The following is a 20,944-nucleotide window of genomic DNA, read 5'->3' on the forward strand; positions in this document are numbered from 1 at the left end:
ACAGTGCATGAAGGAACGATTCCGCAGGTCCTTCATTCACACGGCCGTCAGACTCTACTACACCATCTGAAATGACGGGAAATAACGTTTTGCACATTTGTGTCATCTGCACATCACAATGTTATATTTATGTATGATGGTTTTTCTACTTGCTCTGCAATCATCCTGTGCCACTGCACTTAACCTCATAACATTTCTACACAAACCACTCCAGTGAAAGATGTGTATATAATGTACATACTTAGTGTAGCATCCCCGGATAATCATAGTCTGACTCTCTCTACTAATGGTTCACAATGATCCCCATACATGCTGTGAACAGTGTGAACACACGTAAGAGGAAAACAAAACCAATATTACTTATCTTAATATCCTTATAAAAGACCAGTATATAGCCCTTTAAAGGTGAGATAATATTCAACTAGTCTTTTGGATTGTCCTCAATAAAGCTTGACTTTAACATGAAATCCCTATCGCTTTGATATAGCTATTTATCTTGACAAATGACAAACTCTTAATAGAGGACTGCATGTAGGCGTATTCAACTTAAATTAAATTATTTGTCACCACATCGTATTATCATAAACATGTCAAAAAATGATTAGTGTGAATAACACACAGTCTCAGGATGAGTATACGTTTCCCCCCATCGTTTAAAAATATATTCTAACCTCTTGTCTACTCCAGTCTGACCTGCCTGCTGCTGAGTTTCCCCTGGTGTGTGGATCAATACATTTTTATCTCATCTTATCTTAAAAGGGACAGTTTGTCCAAAAATGAAACCAAATCCAATACAATTGGAGTAACTGGTGACCAATTCTGGTCCAATGTGACCAATAAAACACATTAAATGCCTCCATACTGCTCCCATTTACACCATGTTTTCCTTCTGAATGTCCTCTGCTTCGGGCTGAGGATCACAGTGGACATTTAGGCACAAAACATGGTGTAAATGACCCGGTTTCGAGTCAAAGTTGAATGTCAGGGCTTGCAGACACTCGGATGACCCCACGGGAGAAGTATAGAGGCATTTATTTTTAGTTTTTTACCATTTACTTTGGATTTGCCTTGCAAAGCTTTCTACCCCTGAAACTCCAAAAGTGTCTTGTGGACTCAAACCCCCTCACCCCTCCACCGGCATAGTGATGAGTAGAGTGGGTGAACTATCCCTTTAACTACAACAGCACAAATAAACTCTATTAGTGCTGATGTTACTTGATTGTTTGATTGGAAAAACAACACAGCAAAAGAAAGTGGCTCTAAAAACAAAACTACAAACACGGCCATGGGTGGTGACGTGTTGTCGCAGCCTTGTGACGTAGGGGGCCGCGGACTTGTGACGTGGGGGCCGCGGAGGGATCCCAGCTTGTCAGAACCATGGTTGAGAGGCAGCGAGCAGCATAGGTCCACCGTTAGCCCAGCAGCTACTCATTAGGACAGGGAGACAGTGAACCGAGAAGACGCGCAGCTGTGGACGTTTCTACCGAGCCAATGTTAACCTTCGGATAGTCGCCGTTCTGCTGGGCTGCTCTAGCGTTTTCCTGGGGGGGGTTCGGAGCCAGCTTTCGCGTCGCTACGCTGGTGTTCTGCGGTGGAAATAGCCCCCAAAAATGTCGTCTCCAAGTCCGGGTAAAAGGCGAATGGACACCGATGTGGTGAAACTGTATCCTTTCTGAGCATAAGCAACATCTCGGTGGCTGTCCGGGTCAACTAAAACCTCCATGTGTGTGTTGTGTTGTGTTGTGTGTGTGATACGAGCTGATTCACTGTGTGTCGACGCCGCTTGTTTTGTCTCGACAGCCCAGAGAAGATGGGGCTCTCGTTGTGAATGACTGGGGTTTTTGTGTAAACAACCTTTTTTTGCTAGCAAAGCCAAAGTGTTAGCTATTCCTGTCCCTGCGAGCCCCTCCACGGCTCGTCGGGACAGCTGTGTTAGCTCATCGCTCCCGTGTCCTTCCATTTTTTGGGGTATTTGAATCCCAGCACTGTGTGTGTGTGTGTGTGTGTGTATGTGTGTATGTGTGTCTTTTTCTAACGTTAGCTGTTTAGCTCGTTGTGTATATTGTGACGAACATTGTCCTCCTTCTTCCTCCCAGAATGTCTTCTCCCATCGCCTCCAGTAGATGTGGCAGCGGTGGGCTGGTGTGTTTTAAAAAAAAAAACACCTCATGTCACTTTGCTTTCTTTGTCCAGCCTGTTGTTTGTCAGGGGAGTTGAGTCAAACTGGCCCTTTTTTTTTCTTCTTTTCTTTTTTACACGTTGACACAGGAGCTTGTTTACATAACGTCAGGCTAACGTCAACTGGAAACGCTGCTGTCTTTTGTTCCTCTCTGGCAAAAGAGAGAAGAATAGACGTTGGCCTTGCTGCAGCATGTGTGCACGTCTGGATCCAGTTAGCTTCGCTTAGCTAAGGGGTTTTCGAGGTTGTGTTATTGCATCTGCCACTTGGAAGTGCTACCTTGTGACGCTGCTGAGCTGGCTTGCTGGTTAATTTCAACATCAAAATGGCCACCTGATCTGTGTGTCTCACTGTACTTCAGTGTCTGTGGAACTTGTGCCATTTGGAAACACTGGTTGTGATGTGTCGTTTCAGGACTGGTTGGAGTGGGGAGTGAGTGTGACAGCTGGTGTCACCTCGTTTTTTTTTTCACTGTGAAATGCTTGAACTTTTAGGCAACATCCAGTGTGCTGTCGTTGTCACAGTGTTTACTTTGTTCCACTTGGGGCCTGACAGAGGGGGAGACTCTAAAAACAAACCCCAACTACATATTTCCAGCACATGCAGTGTTTTTTTGTTAAAGAACAGAATGAACAGGTAGTTGTGTTTTTGTCCCAGCACAGTGGGAACCAGCTTAGCGATTGGGTGGCCTGTTACTAGCCGGAAACCACAAGAGGGAGGGACTTAGAACAGCTGATGGGATGGCAGTAAAGCTTAGTCAAATATGGGGCTAGAACTGAGCTGGTCAAAAAAAAATCAAACAAGGGTTAGGATGTCCCAACTTGGTTAACACCATCGTTACAAATGAAAAGTTTGAGAGTTCTTGTTAAAGTTTAGGATACATTTAAGAACAACTGCATTCACAAGTAATTTTTTACTTACACACTTCTAATATCTGATTTATGCAACACTAATTCTGCATTTCATAATACACCCTGCCTCATGCCACCACATAAGCGTCAGAATGTCACCAGCCCATACATTTTGCAACTGCATATGTCTGCAATATGTGAATTCACATCAACGAGGCGGCTGTAGAATGTTCTTTTTGAGCTAAAGTTTTCTTGTTATTTTGGCTTGTTGCCTAAGGCAATTTGTTACGTCTGCTAGCTAACAAGAGAGCTAGTTTGAGCAAGTTTCTTCTCCCCCCACTCGACTCTGCTTATGTGTTGGCTATGAGCCGTGAGTGTTGAAGCAGACGGAGCAAGGGCTTTTAAGAATTGCAGCACTCACACTCACACAGAGCCGTGCAGTGGCTGTACTCCCCCTCTCCTTCTTGATCTACTTGACTGACAGGCACGAGCAGGTTTGCTGAATGCCACCTGCTTGAATCCATACAATGACCCGAGTGTTTTTAGGATACCGTGGGTTAGCAGTGGGTAGCAAATGTTGACAAACGACCCCACCAGCTGTAGTGTTTAAAAGTAGGTATGCAAATAGAGATTTTTACTGACTCACGTAGCACATCGGTTCACTGCTGACTAGGCTTTCTTGTAGGGCTGGGGCGGGGACTGGTGTGGGCAACAGTTCCTTCCCTCTGTTTGTGTCCCCAGAGCAAAACTAGCAGTAACAACCTCCTCTCTGTGCTCCTTATGCCTGTGTCTCCCTCTGGTGTAACCAGAACCTGAAACTCACACTACCTTTTAGACAGGAGCCACTTCTTTCTAATGTGCTGACACTGAGAGCCCTCACGCATTAATTTGCTGTGGCCACCGGAGAGCTGAGAATCTGGAGCGGGGACCATCAGGGAATTCATGAAAATGAATGTCAGAATGACCTAAGCATGTTGTTTTACTGGGTCTAAGCTTTGTCCTAAGCCAGACAGATGAATGGCAGCCTGCTTTTAGCACCAAATGTACAGCCTTTGTGTTTGCATTGCATTTGTGTTGCCAGTAGCCTGAACTCTTTGTACTATCTGATGAAATTGTCATGGGAAAGATACCAGTGTTGGTTCACAGTGACTTCACAATCACTTTTTCTCTATTTTCCTTACTCTTTCAGCCCCACTTCACAAACTTGCATTGAGTGGCCCTGAAACAACTTGCTTTTTGTCCAGTATTTGCCAGGCTGTATTCCAAAACCTGAAATTAGAGTTTTTCTCCAGTGACCTGCATAACTTCTGACCACTGGCTATTCAGTCTCGCTTTCAGACATGTTACTTTCATTTTTGGAACATGGCGCTTTTGAAAAAGAGTCTTAGCAGAGTGTGTCCTTTCTAAAAAGAGCTTTAGATTCAGCTTATTGTGTGGGGCTGACTGCACCTACTGTGTAGGTAGTTGTGCTATTATTTGCATGTATTCATCATTGGTCTACTCGCTTTACAAATGCTTTCAAGCTGTAAACTGCAGGAATTTGAGCACAGGTAGATTACAAAGGATTCTGCCTATAGTGAACGCTAACACAGGCTCTTGTGGTGTCTGGCCTATATGGATTTAAATGCAATGAGTGAACCAGAAAAGGAAATGTGTGGGGTTATCTGCGAGTTATAAGGGTAAAGCGTTTTGTATAAATCAGGAATAATACAAAGAACGTCCACAGGTAAACCTCATTTTGTTCAGATCTTTGAAACTACTACTTATCCTCAGCGGAGGCCATTGTTCTCTTGAAATTGTCATGTGTCATGGGGCTCATTACTTGAGGTGTATATCTTTCGTATATAAAGTCCATTCCATGCCTTTTCAGTTTGTTCCAGAAGGGACTGGATAGATCTGTGACATATGGCCACCAGTGAATTATATCTGAGAGTGTGGTGATATTGTTGGGGCAGGTATCCATCACGATACATGGCATTGATACCAATATATATGGGTCGTCATCATCTAGCCCCAAATTAGAATAATCAGATGATACATGCATGTTATTTGTCATCTCTGTGCTTTACCTTTCACCATTTGTTTAGGATCTCACTTTTCCATGAGTGGACTGTTCAGTACTTGGCTTTCATTCCTTCAGTTGTCTACAAATGGGATAGGCTTATAGGGGCAGTGTCCACCACTTCCCTGCTTCCCCCCCCCAAAAAACGTCCTCCCCCACCACATCCCTCTACCCTCCCTGAGTAGAATACCAATCCTGAGCTTTCTCTCCTCTCTGCTCAGTGTTCAAGCCCCATTGTACCCACTGTAACATGACATCCGGATAGCATAAGCAGCACAGTCTTTTGTGTTTCCCCGTTAACAGGAGCCCCCTCAGACCTCCACCTCCCGCTGCTTTGTCAGACAGTGTCCTACAGTCGCAGCTGGCTAATCTGCACCTAGCGCTGTATTGCTGGTCCGAACCAACACCGTGCAGTGCCACTGTAGTGAAGGAGCCAGCAGCTCTCCGTCTGCTCCACTCGATAAATCGAATGAACAGCAGAATGATGAACCCATGACAAGAGTCAGGAAAGCTCTGGTCAGGTGATGCAGCTGCGTAAAGCTAACAACACGCTTTGTTGTAATTGTGTAATAACTACTTAACAGTAGTAGATAAAAAGGCTGAGACATTTATAGCAAACTTAAAACCCCTAGAACCGTTTATACTGACAGCAAACACGTATAGTAGGTTTAACTAAATATGGCAAAGAAAGACATAAACCAGATGTTGTAATTTGAGTCAGTCAAATTGTATGTTGTTTGAAAAATAATCTACAGTAGGTCTGGAGATGGGATTTTTACCTCAGCCATGTTCTCAAGGTTCATATTTAATCCGTAGTAAGAACCTCAAACACAGACGAAGACAATGTAAGTGATGGCCCCCCCACCCACTGCACATACTCAACTGGTGATTGTATGGAATTAAGAAGGTTGAACTAAGATAGTTATGGTGATTTTGAGTCCTGGGAAAGCTAAAAATATAATGCCCTCAATTCGAATGGTTTTGTTTTGTATACAGTCAAATACAGTGTACGTCAAAAGATTTATATGTTGTGGTTCTTGGGCTGTGTGCTTGTGGAAAGTCATGAAAAGAATGTAATTGTAGGAAAAAATGTTTTTCTTCTCCAACCAAGTTATTTGCTATAAAAGAAGCTTTGGCATACTGCGAATATTTCTAGCTGTTTTATACGTCTAACTTCATATCTTACAATGTTGAGGTGAAGCCCCTGTTTTCTTGTCTTGTGTATTTTTGTCAGGCTGAAACCTTAAAAATAGACCCATCTCTTTTCTTTCGCTGATCCTCATTTTGTGTGATTGCTGAGCGTATGTATGCGTTTGTCTGCATCCGTGCAGGTAAAATACAACATCATCCAGCCCCAAGGGAAGCTCCTGCTCGTTTTCCTTTTTCATTTCTTCATGAGTGAACATTAGGTACCCCACTCAATAGCGGACGAGGCCCCTTCTTTTCATGGGGGTGCCCCCACCTTGATTGACAGTCCTGTTTCGGGGGTCCAGGAGCAGGGCATCCCTGACAGTAGGAGATTTGAGGCCCTCACTGTTAATCCCACAGTACAAACAGTGGAGCTCCCCGCACGCATGGCTGAGTTCCCTTAGAAAAACAGATGGACTGAAGTTCCTCTCTTTGTTTCGTGTGATTTTTTTTTTTTTTTTTTTTTTGGCACCGGGGAGCTCAGCCTGCTTCTGCCGCGCTCGTCCACTGCTGCTTTAAATCGAAACAGTGACGAGCACATTTGGTCATGTAGCCCTGAGACACTGAATCCTGACGTTTTAAAATTGTATTATCCTTTTGTTTAGGCTAAAATAACCTGTGTGAAGCAAACAAGCTTTATCAGAAGCGTAACCTGCACTACCCACACCCTTTACTTCACTGTATCTGGTTTTCTGCCTCTGTCTAATGTGTATCAAGGTGATAAAATTAGCCGTCTGTCTTTCACCATGCTGAAATTCAGGGTTTTGTGCAGTTTCCTCAACATGGCACTGTTGAAATTGAAGGATTTTTTTGTCTTTACAACAGACTGCAAGTCTTGTCTTGTCTGTTAGATTTGCTCATTAGACAGATGCCTCAGATTCAGGTCATTGTTTCTCCTGGCTCAGTTTTGTGATCATTAATGGTCATTTCATTTGTGTGCACATGCACGCAGCTCCGGCACATGCACACACACAGAGACTCTGCCGACATTGCTGTAAATAGACTGTTGATTTAGCGAAGGGCTGAGAACAGAAGCAGCTGAAGGATTCACGTTTGATTGCAGTGGGTGGGCTCTCATCCCTCACCAGAGAAGACAAAGAACTTAGCCTGTGCAGTGCTGTGCTGCCCCAGCTCTCACACAGGGAGGCAGCTATCAGCTAGCATCGTCTATCTAAGGGAAATCTGCATTGCTCTGCTTTGATCATGATGTTTGGGTTGACTGTTGAGCTTTGAGCTGGGTTTTTTAGAGGTTGATTTTTCAAAAGTGGGCCTTTTTATATTGCATCACTACATGTGCGTTATGCAAAATGAAAAATTTGGGTTTTGGTAATACAGCTTTAGGAATCATGCAAATTGTCCAACCTGTTCTTGAAAGGTTAATCCTCAGGGGTGAGTTAATGTAGAGTTTTGATCACTTATAATTGAGATAAGGTGAAACATAACACGTACAGTTCGACATATACCACTATCTTTTATTTATTGTTTATTGTAAAGTAGTGGTCAAATTACTGTTAGACACCTAATCCTTTAATCTGTAGATGTCCACCACACATTTTCAGAGCACAAATGGAACTAGGGGACTCATAGTTAATTTAGTTCCCATCCAACATCCAGTGAGTGCAGCGCTTAAGAGCTACCAGACATTTACATGTGGATTTTAGTGAGTCAGGCATTTGGGGCCATATGTCTATTGATATGTAAAACATGCTGCAAGTTTTTCTTTAGCACAGGCCGCTGGCACTGAGCGGTCCATCAGTATTCAAACACTTAATACATCAGAAGGAGCTGAATGCTTCCAGAACCGACAGTTTTTAAGATTTTTAAGTTGTTCAACATTTTGAAGTAGATGTCAGTACATTAAAGGAGAATGCTGTCCAAATTGTAGCCTGTTAAAACTGAACATGTAAATTCTTTTGCATATTTTACTCTTTTAAAGGCAGATAAGGAGGAAACTAACACCTCGCTTCCACGTTGCTGGCACAGTTGTTGGTAGTAACCACAACAATTCCTGTCAAAGTGACGCAGTGAAGAAAAATTAACCATTAACAGCCCAGTGCCACAGCCAACATATGACAACATAGGAACTTTTAAAGGATCTGAACAAAATATTTAATTGTATTTAACCAGTCAAGTTTATTTCTTTGTGTGCCAGTGGTTGTCAAAGTAGAAAATGAATATGAAGATGACAGGGATAGTTTTTTTCAGGGTTAGTCATAGGATACATTTTTCACACATTTGTAACTAATAACCTGTTAAATATCAATAATATTTATGTTGTATTTTAGAAATAAGATGAAGTTAAATTCTTCATAAGTTTGATTGTGGGTATTTTAATATCTTCTATGTAGTTCTACTCAGTACACGTTATCACAACTATTCTCGTCAAGTCTTCGAAGGATAAGTTGTCTCCTTGTGGCTTATTCATTTGTTTTGGTTCCACATAGAACAATCCCATGTGTTTACAAGTATGTTGTAGTGCAGGTTATGAAGACCCCTCTAGCTATGTAAACCTGCTCAGGTCTTCATAGCTGCATCGCCTGTATCTGGAAAAGTGAAAGCAGCTGGTATGACCACAGGGCTGTTATTATCATACGAGTGCACCTCTCCTGCTTATCAGAGCCGGCCAGGACCCCATCGTCTCAATGGAGAGCGGCGAGGAGAGGAGGGCCATAACAGGCCATACATTGACAGTGGGGGGAAGTGGGCTAAGGTTACTGCAGAGCTTGTCTAAATCAGATTTTGGACCATGAATAACTGGCAGTATGCATAGCATTAGCTTCTAGCATTAGAGTCCAGTGCAGCGTATTGCACCATCATTTTAAAGTCAGGCAAGCAAACATGCAAACATATTTAATCTCCTTTTTACAAATTTGCTCAAACTCATTGTCATAATGAGTATTGTAAATGAAAATTTTGTGTAGCACCATCTGGAGCGTGGCTGAAAGGAAGCTGCTGCCTTCTTGTGTCTTCATTCTCCTTTTCGCTCCCCTTTCGCTCAGCTGTATTCACAGGATTTTCTATTTACAGAGTGAGTGAACTGGTGTTAGGTGGTTCTTAGTGGTTGAAAGGCTCCAGTAAGGCACCAAATCTCCATAAATATTAAGTAGTGGGAGTTGGACTTAATGAGTAATAAAAGAAAGTAAACAGATGGGGGGGATAAAAGTTGGCCTCAGTATGAGAGGGAACTAGCAAAGAGGAGGGTCAGTGGGTCTGGCTGGTAATGGCTGCAGGGAGAGCGGTGTTTGTTTGGTGGTGAGCTGATTAAATCACACTCTCACAGCAACACCCAGCCTATCACTCACTCTGCCTGCTGTGGCAGGATGGTTGCTGCGCTACACTAGCTGCCTCTGTTTTCAGGCCGCAGAGTGTAGTGGAGGTCACGCAGTAATCCTGCTCGGCTCAGTGCAGTGCACTAATACATATAAAGTTGAAGACAAAAACACATCTGCGTACGGGCGAGGGTACATGTATGGATGGAGCTTTATTCTGGCAGAGACTGCAGACGAGCAAACCTCCTAACGGTCACACACTTAAGCATGAAAAATTAATTTCCCTCGGCCTCGCTTTCATTAAGGCCCCATATCAGAGAGTGGAGGAGGAAGAAGAAGGTTTTATTGTTATACTATTGGTATGGACTTTGTTTTCAGTTTTTTCAGCTGTATAAGGCTGCTTTCCATTGTTTTAGCACAGAATGTAGCTTGCTGTCTTTAAAGTTAGCTTTCTTTCTTTATCTTTTATATGTAATGAATATTAGCCTGTGCATTTTATTCTATAATCTATAGTTGTATCTCTCGTGGAGGAAGCCTCCCCATTGCCTTACACCCCGAGGACAGCTGCTATATTTCCTGCCTTTCATCTGCAAGGCCTTTGATTGTACATTTGTCGTTAGAAAAGGAAGGTCGCTGCCTCAGAGTTCTTCATCTCCGAACAAAGACGTGGTCTTAAACAAGTTACTCCCTGTGAAGGTTCTCGTGTTTATTCTGTTTTTTAAACCAACTAAATTGACGTATTAACATAATCCTGTCCCTATGCACTGAAATTCTTCATACAACCGCCCTAGGACAAACAAAGACCATTTGTTGTCTGCATCATGTTCACCAAATGTATGTGTGCTGCAAACCATTCCACCTCTCTGAAACTGAGCATGTATTCACCAGTGGCAGGATATGGCATAAGAGTCTCACCGCTATTAATAGCCAATGAATATTATGGGTATATTTATAGTGTGGAGATAAAGCCTGCTATATACACTGTGGGTGTTAACACATGTCAGTGTACACACTATACAGTTCAGCCTGTAGTAGACAAGCTAAGCTACATTGCTTAACTAATGCTAGAAACTGTGCATCATTAGCGTGTTGTGTTGCCAGGTGTTTGTCACCTGTACTGGGAATCTAGTATTATTGGGTGAAGCACTGTATGTCAAAATAGTATTTCAAAATCTGTCCGTAAAAGTTATGTTATTTTAGGAAACTTTCTTGCTTAAAAAAAAAAAAAACACCGACATTGTTGTAGCTAAGACAGTAAACATGTAAATTAGTCTTTAAGTTGCAACTTAATAGTAAAGGTGTTCCACAGGGTTCTTGATTTGGCCCTTCTCTCTTTATTATCAATAATGTCCCTGTAATATTGCCGAGGCTGAAACAGTTTTTATACAGGTGACAATTTTACAAAAGGCTGCCCCTGATTAGGTTAGTGCACCCACAACTCCTCAGTCTAATTTAATCACCATGTTCCAAACAATTTTCCAGAAAATAAGTGTTATACTAATGCTCATGTTTTTGCATTAATCACCTGGGAAACAGGATCCACTCTTAACTATTATTATCCAGCCAGGACACTTGTTTTGCCCGATTGAGAGTCTGCACTCTAAACTCAGGCAAAATTGTCATCATTCGCCTGTAGTCCACAGCGATGATGTCATTCCCATCCACAGATCTGCCTGCGAGGCAAGATCAGCATTCGCTCTCTTCTTTCATTATCTCTGCATCACGTTCTTTTCTGCCCCTCCTTTTGGCATCAGTTTCTCCATGTTTTTTTGACTTTATTATTCAACAGCTTTCTTTATCATCTTCTTATTCTGATGTTACTGCCCCTTTTATATTGTTGGCTGACCTTATTTTACCCTATTTTTAATGTTCCTCTTCCCTGTTGACTTTGAGGAGGTACAGACCATTAGTGTCTTTCTTAGCTTTGCTTCCATAGCCTGAAACACAAGCAGTGCTTCTTATGTCCTGTATATAATAGTCTTCTTCACTGATCACTCCCATTAATAACTGGAAATTCTGCATGGTTTCCCATCTGTTATGCTCTAACCTCCCTCTTGCCAGATCTACAGCTTCTGTCTCCAAAGAGAGAAACGTTGTAGCGTAGTTGACACTTGCATCATTTGACAGAGAGCTGCTTATGATTCTCCATCATGTTTGTTTTCCATACTTAGACAGCAGTCGGTTGGATGGGATATTTTGATCCGGGGTTACACAGGGATCGTGGCCTGAATGGACCAGAAAGAAAACAAGACTTCTCTAGACCACAACCGTAAATGCTATTTACTGCATATTTTTGCACTTAAGCCTTAAAATGTGCTTTTACAAAGTTCAGATTCAGTATAACATTGAGTTTGGTCCTGGGACAAACTTTGGAACATTGTAAAGAGGCTAATTGGTAACTGTCTCAGAGCTTTTTTGTCGTCACAGTGTTTTTACATGTGATTGATGGCTTTCAAGCCAGTGTGTTAATGTATGAAGAAAGGCGGGCAGTGGAAGGACATGAACTCTGACTGTGCTGCTGCTACACTTCACGGCGTTTGAGGTTGTCTGAGATGGCGCAATGAGAGAATGCGTATCTTATGTTGTGGACTGATTGGGCCCAGTGTATCAGATTATATATGTGTGTAAAAGGATATTGACCTGGTGCTATCCACAGATTATGACTTATCTTTTCTAATCCAAGTTGGGGGGATGGACAGATAGTTGTTCCCGTGGGAACGAGGAAGATGTAAATGTATAACCTTGATCAAAATACTGTCATCAGAAGGTAATTGACCATGTCACATTCATTCATAACCGCCCAAAAATTCATAGGTTATTGGTCCGAACTGTATGTCCTGCTAATCCAGTTTTTATTTGGACTGTCAATTTATCTTAGTGGCTGTTTGTCACAGTCTATCTTCCTGTCTGCCCAGGAACTGATCTAACAGACCTGCTAAACTCCTTAATTTAAGAGGTACCTGGTGTTGACAGTGACTTGTAGTTGTTTATAAGGTGGAAGGAAAGAGTGCTTGAAGCCTCGGGCCCCTCTGTGTGAAACAAAAGGGCCAAAATCACATTTAAAAAGATGTCTAGAATCAAAGTGAATCCATAGTTTTGGAATTAGCCTCACTAAAGACACAGATGACAGGATGAGTGTTGACCTCAAAGCCAGAGATTGTTGCTCAAGATAACGATTGTATGAGTAATGCATGTGTGCGTGTGTGTATGTTGCTGCTATGGTTTTTCTCCAGGCAAAACACGAGAATACCCCACCTACATTAATATGAATCTCCCACAGGTCTTGTGAAGGCAGCAGGTTCGGTGGGTGATTGTGTTTGTGATGGAGGAGGGAGTTGGAAGGTGCTCAGTCCAGGCACAGAAAGTGGGCGTTAATATTTGTGACTTAAGACAACACTTAAATGTCCCTTCAAGAGACTTGTGTGTTAGACTTGTGTTAACATCGTCCCGTGAGTGTAACAGTATGTGAGAAGTCAGTTGCTGCAGCATGAGCTACTATATTTTATATATATATATATATATATATATATATATATATATATATATATATATATATATATATATATATATATATATATATATATATATTCATAAACCTATAAGACCTTGACCTTTTCACTTTTGCTTGCTTGTAAATTGTAGACCTAATTCTACTATCACTGCGTCCTGTAAATCGCTCATCATAAAACTAAACATCCATAAGGTGATTGTTAAAATCTCATTTAGCTCAGACAGGTCAGCTCCTCCCTGGCCTCTGTTGGGTCAGTGCAGCATAATCGATGTTGATTCAACCCCATTAATAGTTTATACCCACCCTGCGACATTGCTGTCCTCCATAACATACCACAGACACACAGTCCATACCATCCCCCTTCTCTGCATCGCTGCCCCCACTCGTGGTCGTGCACACATTACCTCACACACCACTGGGTAGGTGCATTCATTGATGCCCTTACGTGAAGGGCAGAACTGGGTGAGCTGCAGAATGTAATCATAATGCACAAAGGAGGACCATATATTTAAGAAACTGCTTAGTTCTTGTTTTGCTAACGAGCTTTACATCATATTTTATTATATGATGTTGGCAGTTGTTCATGCTGCCTCAGACTTTGCTTCAGACAGCCTCAGAGTGGCTCCTCCAATACGAGTCCGAACAGACAGGTTCCTCATCTCTCTGACAATGACACATTTCCCTGCTGAAGCCGGGGATTCAGTCTCTTGCAGACTCAACCGGAGCTTAAAATAACCTCAAGTTTGATTTAACCCTTTGGGGGGTCAGTGCTACTGCTAATGGGATACACACTCAATCAGGATTGACAAGCCATCTGCTGCTGTGCGGGCATTGGAAAACTGATTTTCATCCCATCTCTTGTACCTTCTGTCTCTAATGTGCTCTGACGCTCTCTCACTCTCATTTTGCAGCCGTTTATCGTTTATCATCTCCCCAAGTCTCTCTGATTCAGCTTCATTTCCTCTACCTCTTCCCTCGGCTTGCTTGAAAGTGAAATAATTTCTCTGTGATGACTTTGACTGTGTTAATAGTGGGAAATCAAAAATGATCATAGCGAGCATATATAATTTCCACCCAGCTGTGAAGTGGGATTTGGTATATGATACACTGAAGAGAACTAAGAGAACATTCTTTGTGGTTTGTTTTTATTGTAATTATGTCTATAGAGGAAAAGACTGTGACTGGAAAACGTCTCTCCTGGGTAAATTAAGTTTTTTAAAATCTCAACCATGCAGTGTTTGGAAGATCGGTAACGTCAAACTAAAAGAACAAGTTAGATTCCTCTTGTCAAGTAGTTATTTACGTTATAATAGCAATAGGAATAACTGTACCTGTGTTCAAACTCAACAAATCCTTACACAGCGACTATATAAAGTCTAAAAACTAAAGTGAAAATTGTTTTTAGAGACAAAGCAGCGTTGTACTGCATATCAGGTTTGTTTCCAGTGTGGGTGGTAACATAAACCGGTACAATCTGTACTGTGTTGCTCTGTCAGGGCTTGTGCTTTATGTCCAGCTGAGCTATTAGCGACTGACAGGTGGAGGCAGGCCTGCGTGGTTATGAGGGATGAGTGAATATGATCTACTGGCCAATCTACTGTGACCTGTGTGTGTGAGCCCAACTGATATATATCGATTGGTTGATGTGAGCCTTTTCACAGACATATCAGAATCTGCATTTATTTTTGCCTTTTATTTCACAGAATAAACAATGCAGGAAAGTAAAACTGTTTTTATTTTCCCAATTCCTGTTCTATATATTTGGTGTTTTATTATACTTTATAGTTATTTATAGTAAAGTTTATGGTTTAACTGTAAAATATCAAGCCTCAATTACATTTCTCTTTTCTTAGGAATCATTGACCCATCCTTTTTTCTATTGTCATATATATTGGCCAATATATCGATATCTGTAATTTTTTTACAACCTAATTTCAGCCCCAAAAAATCCATATTTGAGGGGCTCTAGTTTGTTCACGATCAGTCTGTTGTATTAATTCAGCATGCAGAATGACTGATTGGCACACAGTTATTGATTGTCGTTGAGAGGGTGTCTCCAGGACCAGGGGTCAGGACAGAACCCAAGTGTAATTTTCATGCATTGATTTGTTTTTCACTGTGCGTCAAAAGCCATCATTTCTCTCTTTAGTCTTCATAACTCTGTATGCTATGAAAGAACGATGTCGGGTAGAAAAGAGGAGAAACGTCGGACTCTGTTAACGTCTTTGTCTTCGCTGTAACAAAACATGTGATGATGTATTACGCTGGAAACACCCGCAGCTGAATTAACATTCTAGAGAGGCCAAATTGCTAGTGACCCTGAGTATTATTCGAGAGCTGTTCATCATTGTGGTCCCTCGGCTCGTGTTTGTTTATGTGTGTGCGGTCACATGTAGCTGTTGTTGTCCTTAACGGCCTTTACAGCATCGAGAGCAAGCATGAAGTCACCATCCTCAGTGGACTCAATGAATTTGTAGTGAAGTTTTTCGGACCACAAGGAAGTGAGTATTCCTTTTTTTCAATTTGATAAAGATTTTGTTTGTCCTGACACATTAAAAATGTTTCCTAATTCACTCTTTAAACTTCCTTTGGCTAATTAATATGTCCCAGAAATCTGATGTGTTTTCTTCCATGTTCCAAGATAATTCACACAAATTAAGAACCAGTTGTTTGAGTGTCCTCTACTTCAGTCCTGCTCCTTTTTAGAGGTTCGTCCCAGGCCAGGACTGAAACCGGGACCCAGGCCACAAAGTGTAAAACAGTGAGGAGTCGGGCTTGAGGGGGAGTTTGGATGATGAGAGTGGCCTCATCTGCAGGAAATACTTCCTTCGTCTGCTGTTCGCAACATCTGTCGCACTGAAACCACTGCCACTTACACACCAATAAAGAGAGGAAGTGGGTGTTTGACCCTGTTTATGGTTCCTCCAAACTCTGCCAATTGATATGGCAGTGTTGCACGTAGGCACATGATCTCTGCCATCCATCCTCACCGAGCGTGTTTCCACTCATCTGTGTGTCGCTCGGTTCCAGCAGGGCGCTCACAGAGGGTCCTGTTACACACAGCTATTCTGGGAGAGCACCGCACACTCGATCACAATCTCATTCTCCTCCGCTTTGATGCTGGTGTATTTTGTGAAGTGATTTGGAGGTAAAGAAGTCTCCCGGGCGGAAAAATGTTACTGCATAAAATAAAATGAAGTGGCAGAGAGAAGTGGCATGTGCAGCTCGTTTCTCCAGCAGCCCCCTTTTACTGTTGTGTTTGAGCAGAGGAGAACATTGATATAAACCTGCAGTGTCTAAATCTGCAGGAGAGCATGAAGGATGGGAAATGAGGTTCAGCGGAGTGTAAACCTCTAGTCAACGTTGTTCTCTTCTTTGTGTCCCCCCCACTCATGCACAGCGCCGTACGAGGGAGGTGTGTGGAAGGTGCGAGTAGATCTTCCCGACAAATACCCTTTTAAATCACCATCAATAGGTAGGAACTCCAGTGTTGTATGAAGCATCGTAAGATTCCACCTTAGATTTTATTATACATTGTCAACTCCATCTTGTTTTTTTTTTTACAGGATTCATGAACAAGATTTTTCATCCCAACATTGACGAAGCGTAAGTTATATCAAGTTATAAAATCATATTTTCAAGTTACTTACTTACTAAATTGGCAGCATTGAATATTGGGTTATTGGTCATTAACACTTATTTAAAGACCTTGTGTAGTTTTCCACTTTAAATTGTATTTTCTTGTTGTAAACATTTGGTCTGTCATTGTAACCAAAGCTTTTGTTGAGTTTGTGGATATTTCTTGATGTTTTCTGCATTTCATCTTCATATTTAAATCTTTTAGGCCACTACGATATTAAAAAGATTAACTAATGTTGTGTGCTACACTTTGACTTTTGAATGAGCCACTGAATCTTGGCACCGTCGGCTAACAGCAGCAAATCACACAAATATTTAACTAGGCTAAGCACTTTGTTTCTGTGGCTCCATTAATCCACTGCTTAGTGGCCAGATCCCTTGAAGGATACATGAAGGTGGGTGCGTATCTGTGAGGACTGACAGGCTGAACCTGTGCCTCCTCCCTAAAGGAGACGTTCTGCCCTCACGAAACCAACAATTCATTTTTTTTAATTACTCACTTAAAAGTGAGTAATAACCATTTGGACACAAATAACTTGACTTTCAGAGTGAACACAAATTGTACAGTGGACTACCCCACTGTTTATTATGGGATTCTAACAGCTGGAAGGACTAACCTGGGTTTGTCCTCAAATTTTAGCCACTTGTGAAATTGAACAGGTCGTGTTTTGCAGTTAAAGTACCCAGTTGAGAAAAGTGGCTGTAAGAGGATCCTGTGCCCTGAGCAGAGACACATAGATGCCAGCTCACCTCCCTCTGGGCCTAACTCTTGTTGTCCTCTCCGTTTCCCAGGTCAGGGACAGTGTGCTTAGATGTCATCAACCAGACATGGACAGCCCTTTATGGTGAGTGGCCCCCGCTGCGTATGTGTTCATATTAGGTTTCCTCACTGCGGTGTGGGATTATTTGCAGAGATGTTGACCCGGTGCCATCAGCACCAAAAAGGTGACCGCCAGCCCCTAATGCCCAAGAGTGGGCGCTTTAGGCACTGGTGCACAATTGGCCCTAATCTGCTTACGGAGGGGAGAGTACTAATGAGGTAATACCCTCACCCAGCAAGGTCAGAAAACATTCACCTTCGACAGGGCTGATTTACTGTCTGTCGACATGCTCACAAACTCTCAGCGATGGCAGCGATTGCACTTAACATTTTCTCACCCAGTTGCTCTTCTCACTGTCACAGCATAATCTCTCTGCTGCTCCCCACGTCCCTCTGCCCTTCTCCCTCTAAATTTCCCAATTAATTTCTCATTACAGTTGCTCCACAGGGCTAAGATAGCTGCTGAGCAATAGAAGTGACTTAACTATAATATCCCCAGCAGATGTTTGAGCATCTCTCACTATTTGTGTTCAGTGATGATCCGTGTGGCTCAGAACAGTGTTGATCCAATTTGATCCAGTTTGAGTATCATGATTCAAAATGAAGTCGGGTTCAGCTGTTCTCATGTGATTATTAGAAATGACGCAGCTTGTTCTGTTCTTTTATAATCGAGTCACACGTTCTTCACAAGGATCTCATTTGTGATATTTTGCCTTTGTTTGAACGTGTGTAAAATGCTGCACATTTTATTGTGTTGAGTGATTTAAATAAAATCAGACTGGACAAACATTGAAAGAGTTGGCCAATCAAGCAAGCATTGTGTGTAATGACTTCCAGCAAAAGGAGAGAGAACAAAGGCAACTGATTGAATCGTGTAAACATGATAATGCTGCACAACAGACTGTAGGAACACATTTGTTTATTTCATCTTCTGGACCCAACAGTGACCCCTAGGAGATGAGACAGGAATCACATGTTTTCTACCAGGCCTCAGAGAGAAAGCTGAGGCCTGACAGCAGAAAGGGAAAAGGATTAGTGTGGCTGTAGCTTTTGTGAGGCTACTGGGCTGAGGATTGTATAATATATACATCATACGACTGTTCTGTGTTGTCACTTCTGACTGATGTGTGTATAAATAGATTGTGAGCATTTCTGTGGCCAATTATAGGAGATGGCAGATTTCTACTTGACATATAACTGCCAAAATACTGGGTGTGCATTTCTCTGTAATGTGACTTCAGATTAATATCATTTTGAAGAAGCCTGGTAGTATTTGCCATTAAATGCCAGATTATATTCTGTCAGTTGGGATATTATTTCGTCTGCCTCCACAGATCTGACCAACATCTTCGAGTCGTTCTTGCCCCAGCTACTGGCCTACCCCAACCCCATCGACCCCCTGAACGGAGATGCGGCTGCCATGTACCTTCACCGGCCAGAGGAGTACAAGCAGAAAATCAAAGGTTCAGCCTCATGAAGATCTACTGGCCGTAGATCCCACATCCCTCTATGGGCACACTATGTCCAACAATATAACATACTGATCTTTGGTTTCCAGTTGTTGCTGTCTGACCCTGCTCTCCCTCTGTCTCCTCTCTGCCTCTTTCCCTCCACAGAGTACATCCAGAAATATGCAACAGAGGAGGCTCTGAAGGAGCAGGAAGAGGGGGCAGGCGACTCTTCATCCGAAAGCTCCATGTCCGATTTCTCAGAAGACGAGGCCCAGGACATGGAGTTGTAGTGATAGGAGGGTTCCCCATCCCACCCCCTCCTTTAACCCCCCACCCCACCCCACAAAGACTATATTTGATTTCCTAACCATGAGAAAGCAGACTTATAATATTCATATTTAAACAAGTTGATTTTTTTATTATTATTATTATTATTATTATTACTACTAAACAAGGATTTTTATGGATATCTAGCCTTTGGTGTGTTTGACAGACACCCTCCCATTCTGTAGCTGTTTCTCCCTACAAAGATGTCGCAAAATGCTTTCACATTCTCTCCCTGTTATCTCTGCATTTTAAAGGTGTGTTATGTAGTGGTAGGCAGGAAATCTCTCCCCCAAACCCCCCCCCCCCCAGTGAGCATCTTAGTTCTCTACTCAAATTTTACTTTTTAAAAATACAGCTTTCCAGTTGAACCTGAATCTTAAGTTCCTCTCTTTTCCCGCGACGCGAACTGATTCTGACCAATGTTTCATTAGCTGCTCCCCCACAGAGCTGCTTAGGTCATCGCCTGCGCGGCTGCACAGCTCTTCAATATTAACCTGTAGTCAAGACAGTATTTTTAAGGCGCACAATTACACATACGAGGTGTTTGGAGTCATAAAAAGCAAAACATGTAGTGTCAATACTATCAACACTAAAGGCTGCCTGAGCATATCTCTAACATATTGATTGAGCCGTTAAAAAGATGCGCCTTTCTTTCTCGTTCAGTTTGGACGATACCTTGGCTGTTACTGAACTTTTTGTTACTCTCTATTGATCTGCTGCAGCTGCATGCCTACATGTGCCGCTGTGCAGCTCCAATATAAATGCTTGGAAAATAAAGTAGTTAAATACACGTCTGATTACATTGGAGGTTTAGTGACGAAGACCTGCGGCGGTTGCTTTTGGTGTTGATGGTTTGGGACGCCCGCTAGCTGCTTACAACAGCATGCAACGATTTGTGCACAAAATAGAAAAGTAGCTCTTCTCTTCGGCCTTGTTGGAGGTTTCTGGTCAGAGAAGTCCAGAGCTTCCCTTTGACCATCTGAGTTTCATATTTCATGCAGCTCTGTCGGGACGCACCTCAAACAGTAGAGCACCGAACATTCATCCCCCTGTACTCTTGCTTCTAAAACAAATTCCAACTAGTGTCATTGATCAACTTCAAGAAGAATGTAACAATCGGCTAAAAACGGTACCAAAGTCCATTTTAATTTCAAGTGATAAACAGAAGTGGTCATATGGTTACTGAGCGGATCTGAGTACAAAAAGAAGCGATTTCTTAAAGATTCAGGTCGGTGTAGTCTCAGTCCTCCTCACATTCCTCTCTTACCTGGAGTTTGCTGCAGTGCATGGCCCCTCACCCTCATTGGTCGGACCTGTGTTGTTTACCCCGACTGCATCCAACAGACCCCCCACACGTTAGCGTCTGCCTACCAGGATCTCTGTTTGGAGAAGATTACAAAATAAGAGCCAAGTGTATGACATTTAGGCTTGTAGCAATTTATTCGTTGAGGTGATTTAATTTCATTTGTAAAGATTTGGCGGGGGGGGGGGGGGGGGGGGGAGTGTCATTCATTCATGGTCGATTCATTGTGGCGGGTGGAGATGTGACCTGTGATGCGGGGAAATAGATTTCTATCGCAGCTTTGAGTTTTGACTGTTTTTTCTCCTCTTTTTTATTTCTTGTGCGCTTCACATTTTCCCTCCTGG

General features: G+C 42.4%; 1 protein-coding gene across 1 annotated transcript; it reads left to right on the forward strand.

Annotated features, from left to right (window-relative positions):
- Nucleotides 1-1,351: 1,351 nt before the first annotated feature.
- On the forward strand, nucleotides 1,352-19,871 carry ube2h (ubiquitin-conjugating enzyme E2H (UBC8 homolog, yeast)). The gene is made up of 7 exons (XM_034578191.1): nucleotides 1,352-1,663; nucleotides 15,485-15,561; nucleotides 16,461-16,535; nucleotides 16,627-16,666; nucleotides 17,492-17,544; nucleotides 18,854-18,982; nucleotides 19,136-19,871. The coding sequence occupies exons 1-7, from the start codon at nucleotides 1,611-1,613 to the stop codon at nucleotides 19,258-19,260; spliced, it is 552 nt and encodes a 183-aa protein (XP_034434082.1). The 5' UTR covers nucleotides 1,352-1,610; the 3' UTR covers nucleotides 19,261-19,871.
- Nucleotides 19,872-20,944: the final 1,073 nt, after the last annotated feature.

Source organism: Hippoglossus hippoglossus, chromosome 23 (assembly GCF_009819705.1).
Source record: "Hippoglossus hippoglossus isolate fHipHip1 chromosome 23, fHipHip1.pri, whole genome shotgun sequence".
Taxonomy (NCBI): domain Eukaryota; kingdom Metazoa; phylum Chordata; class Actinopteri; order Pleuronectiformes; family Pleuronectidae; genus Hippoglossus; species Hippoglossus hippoglossus.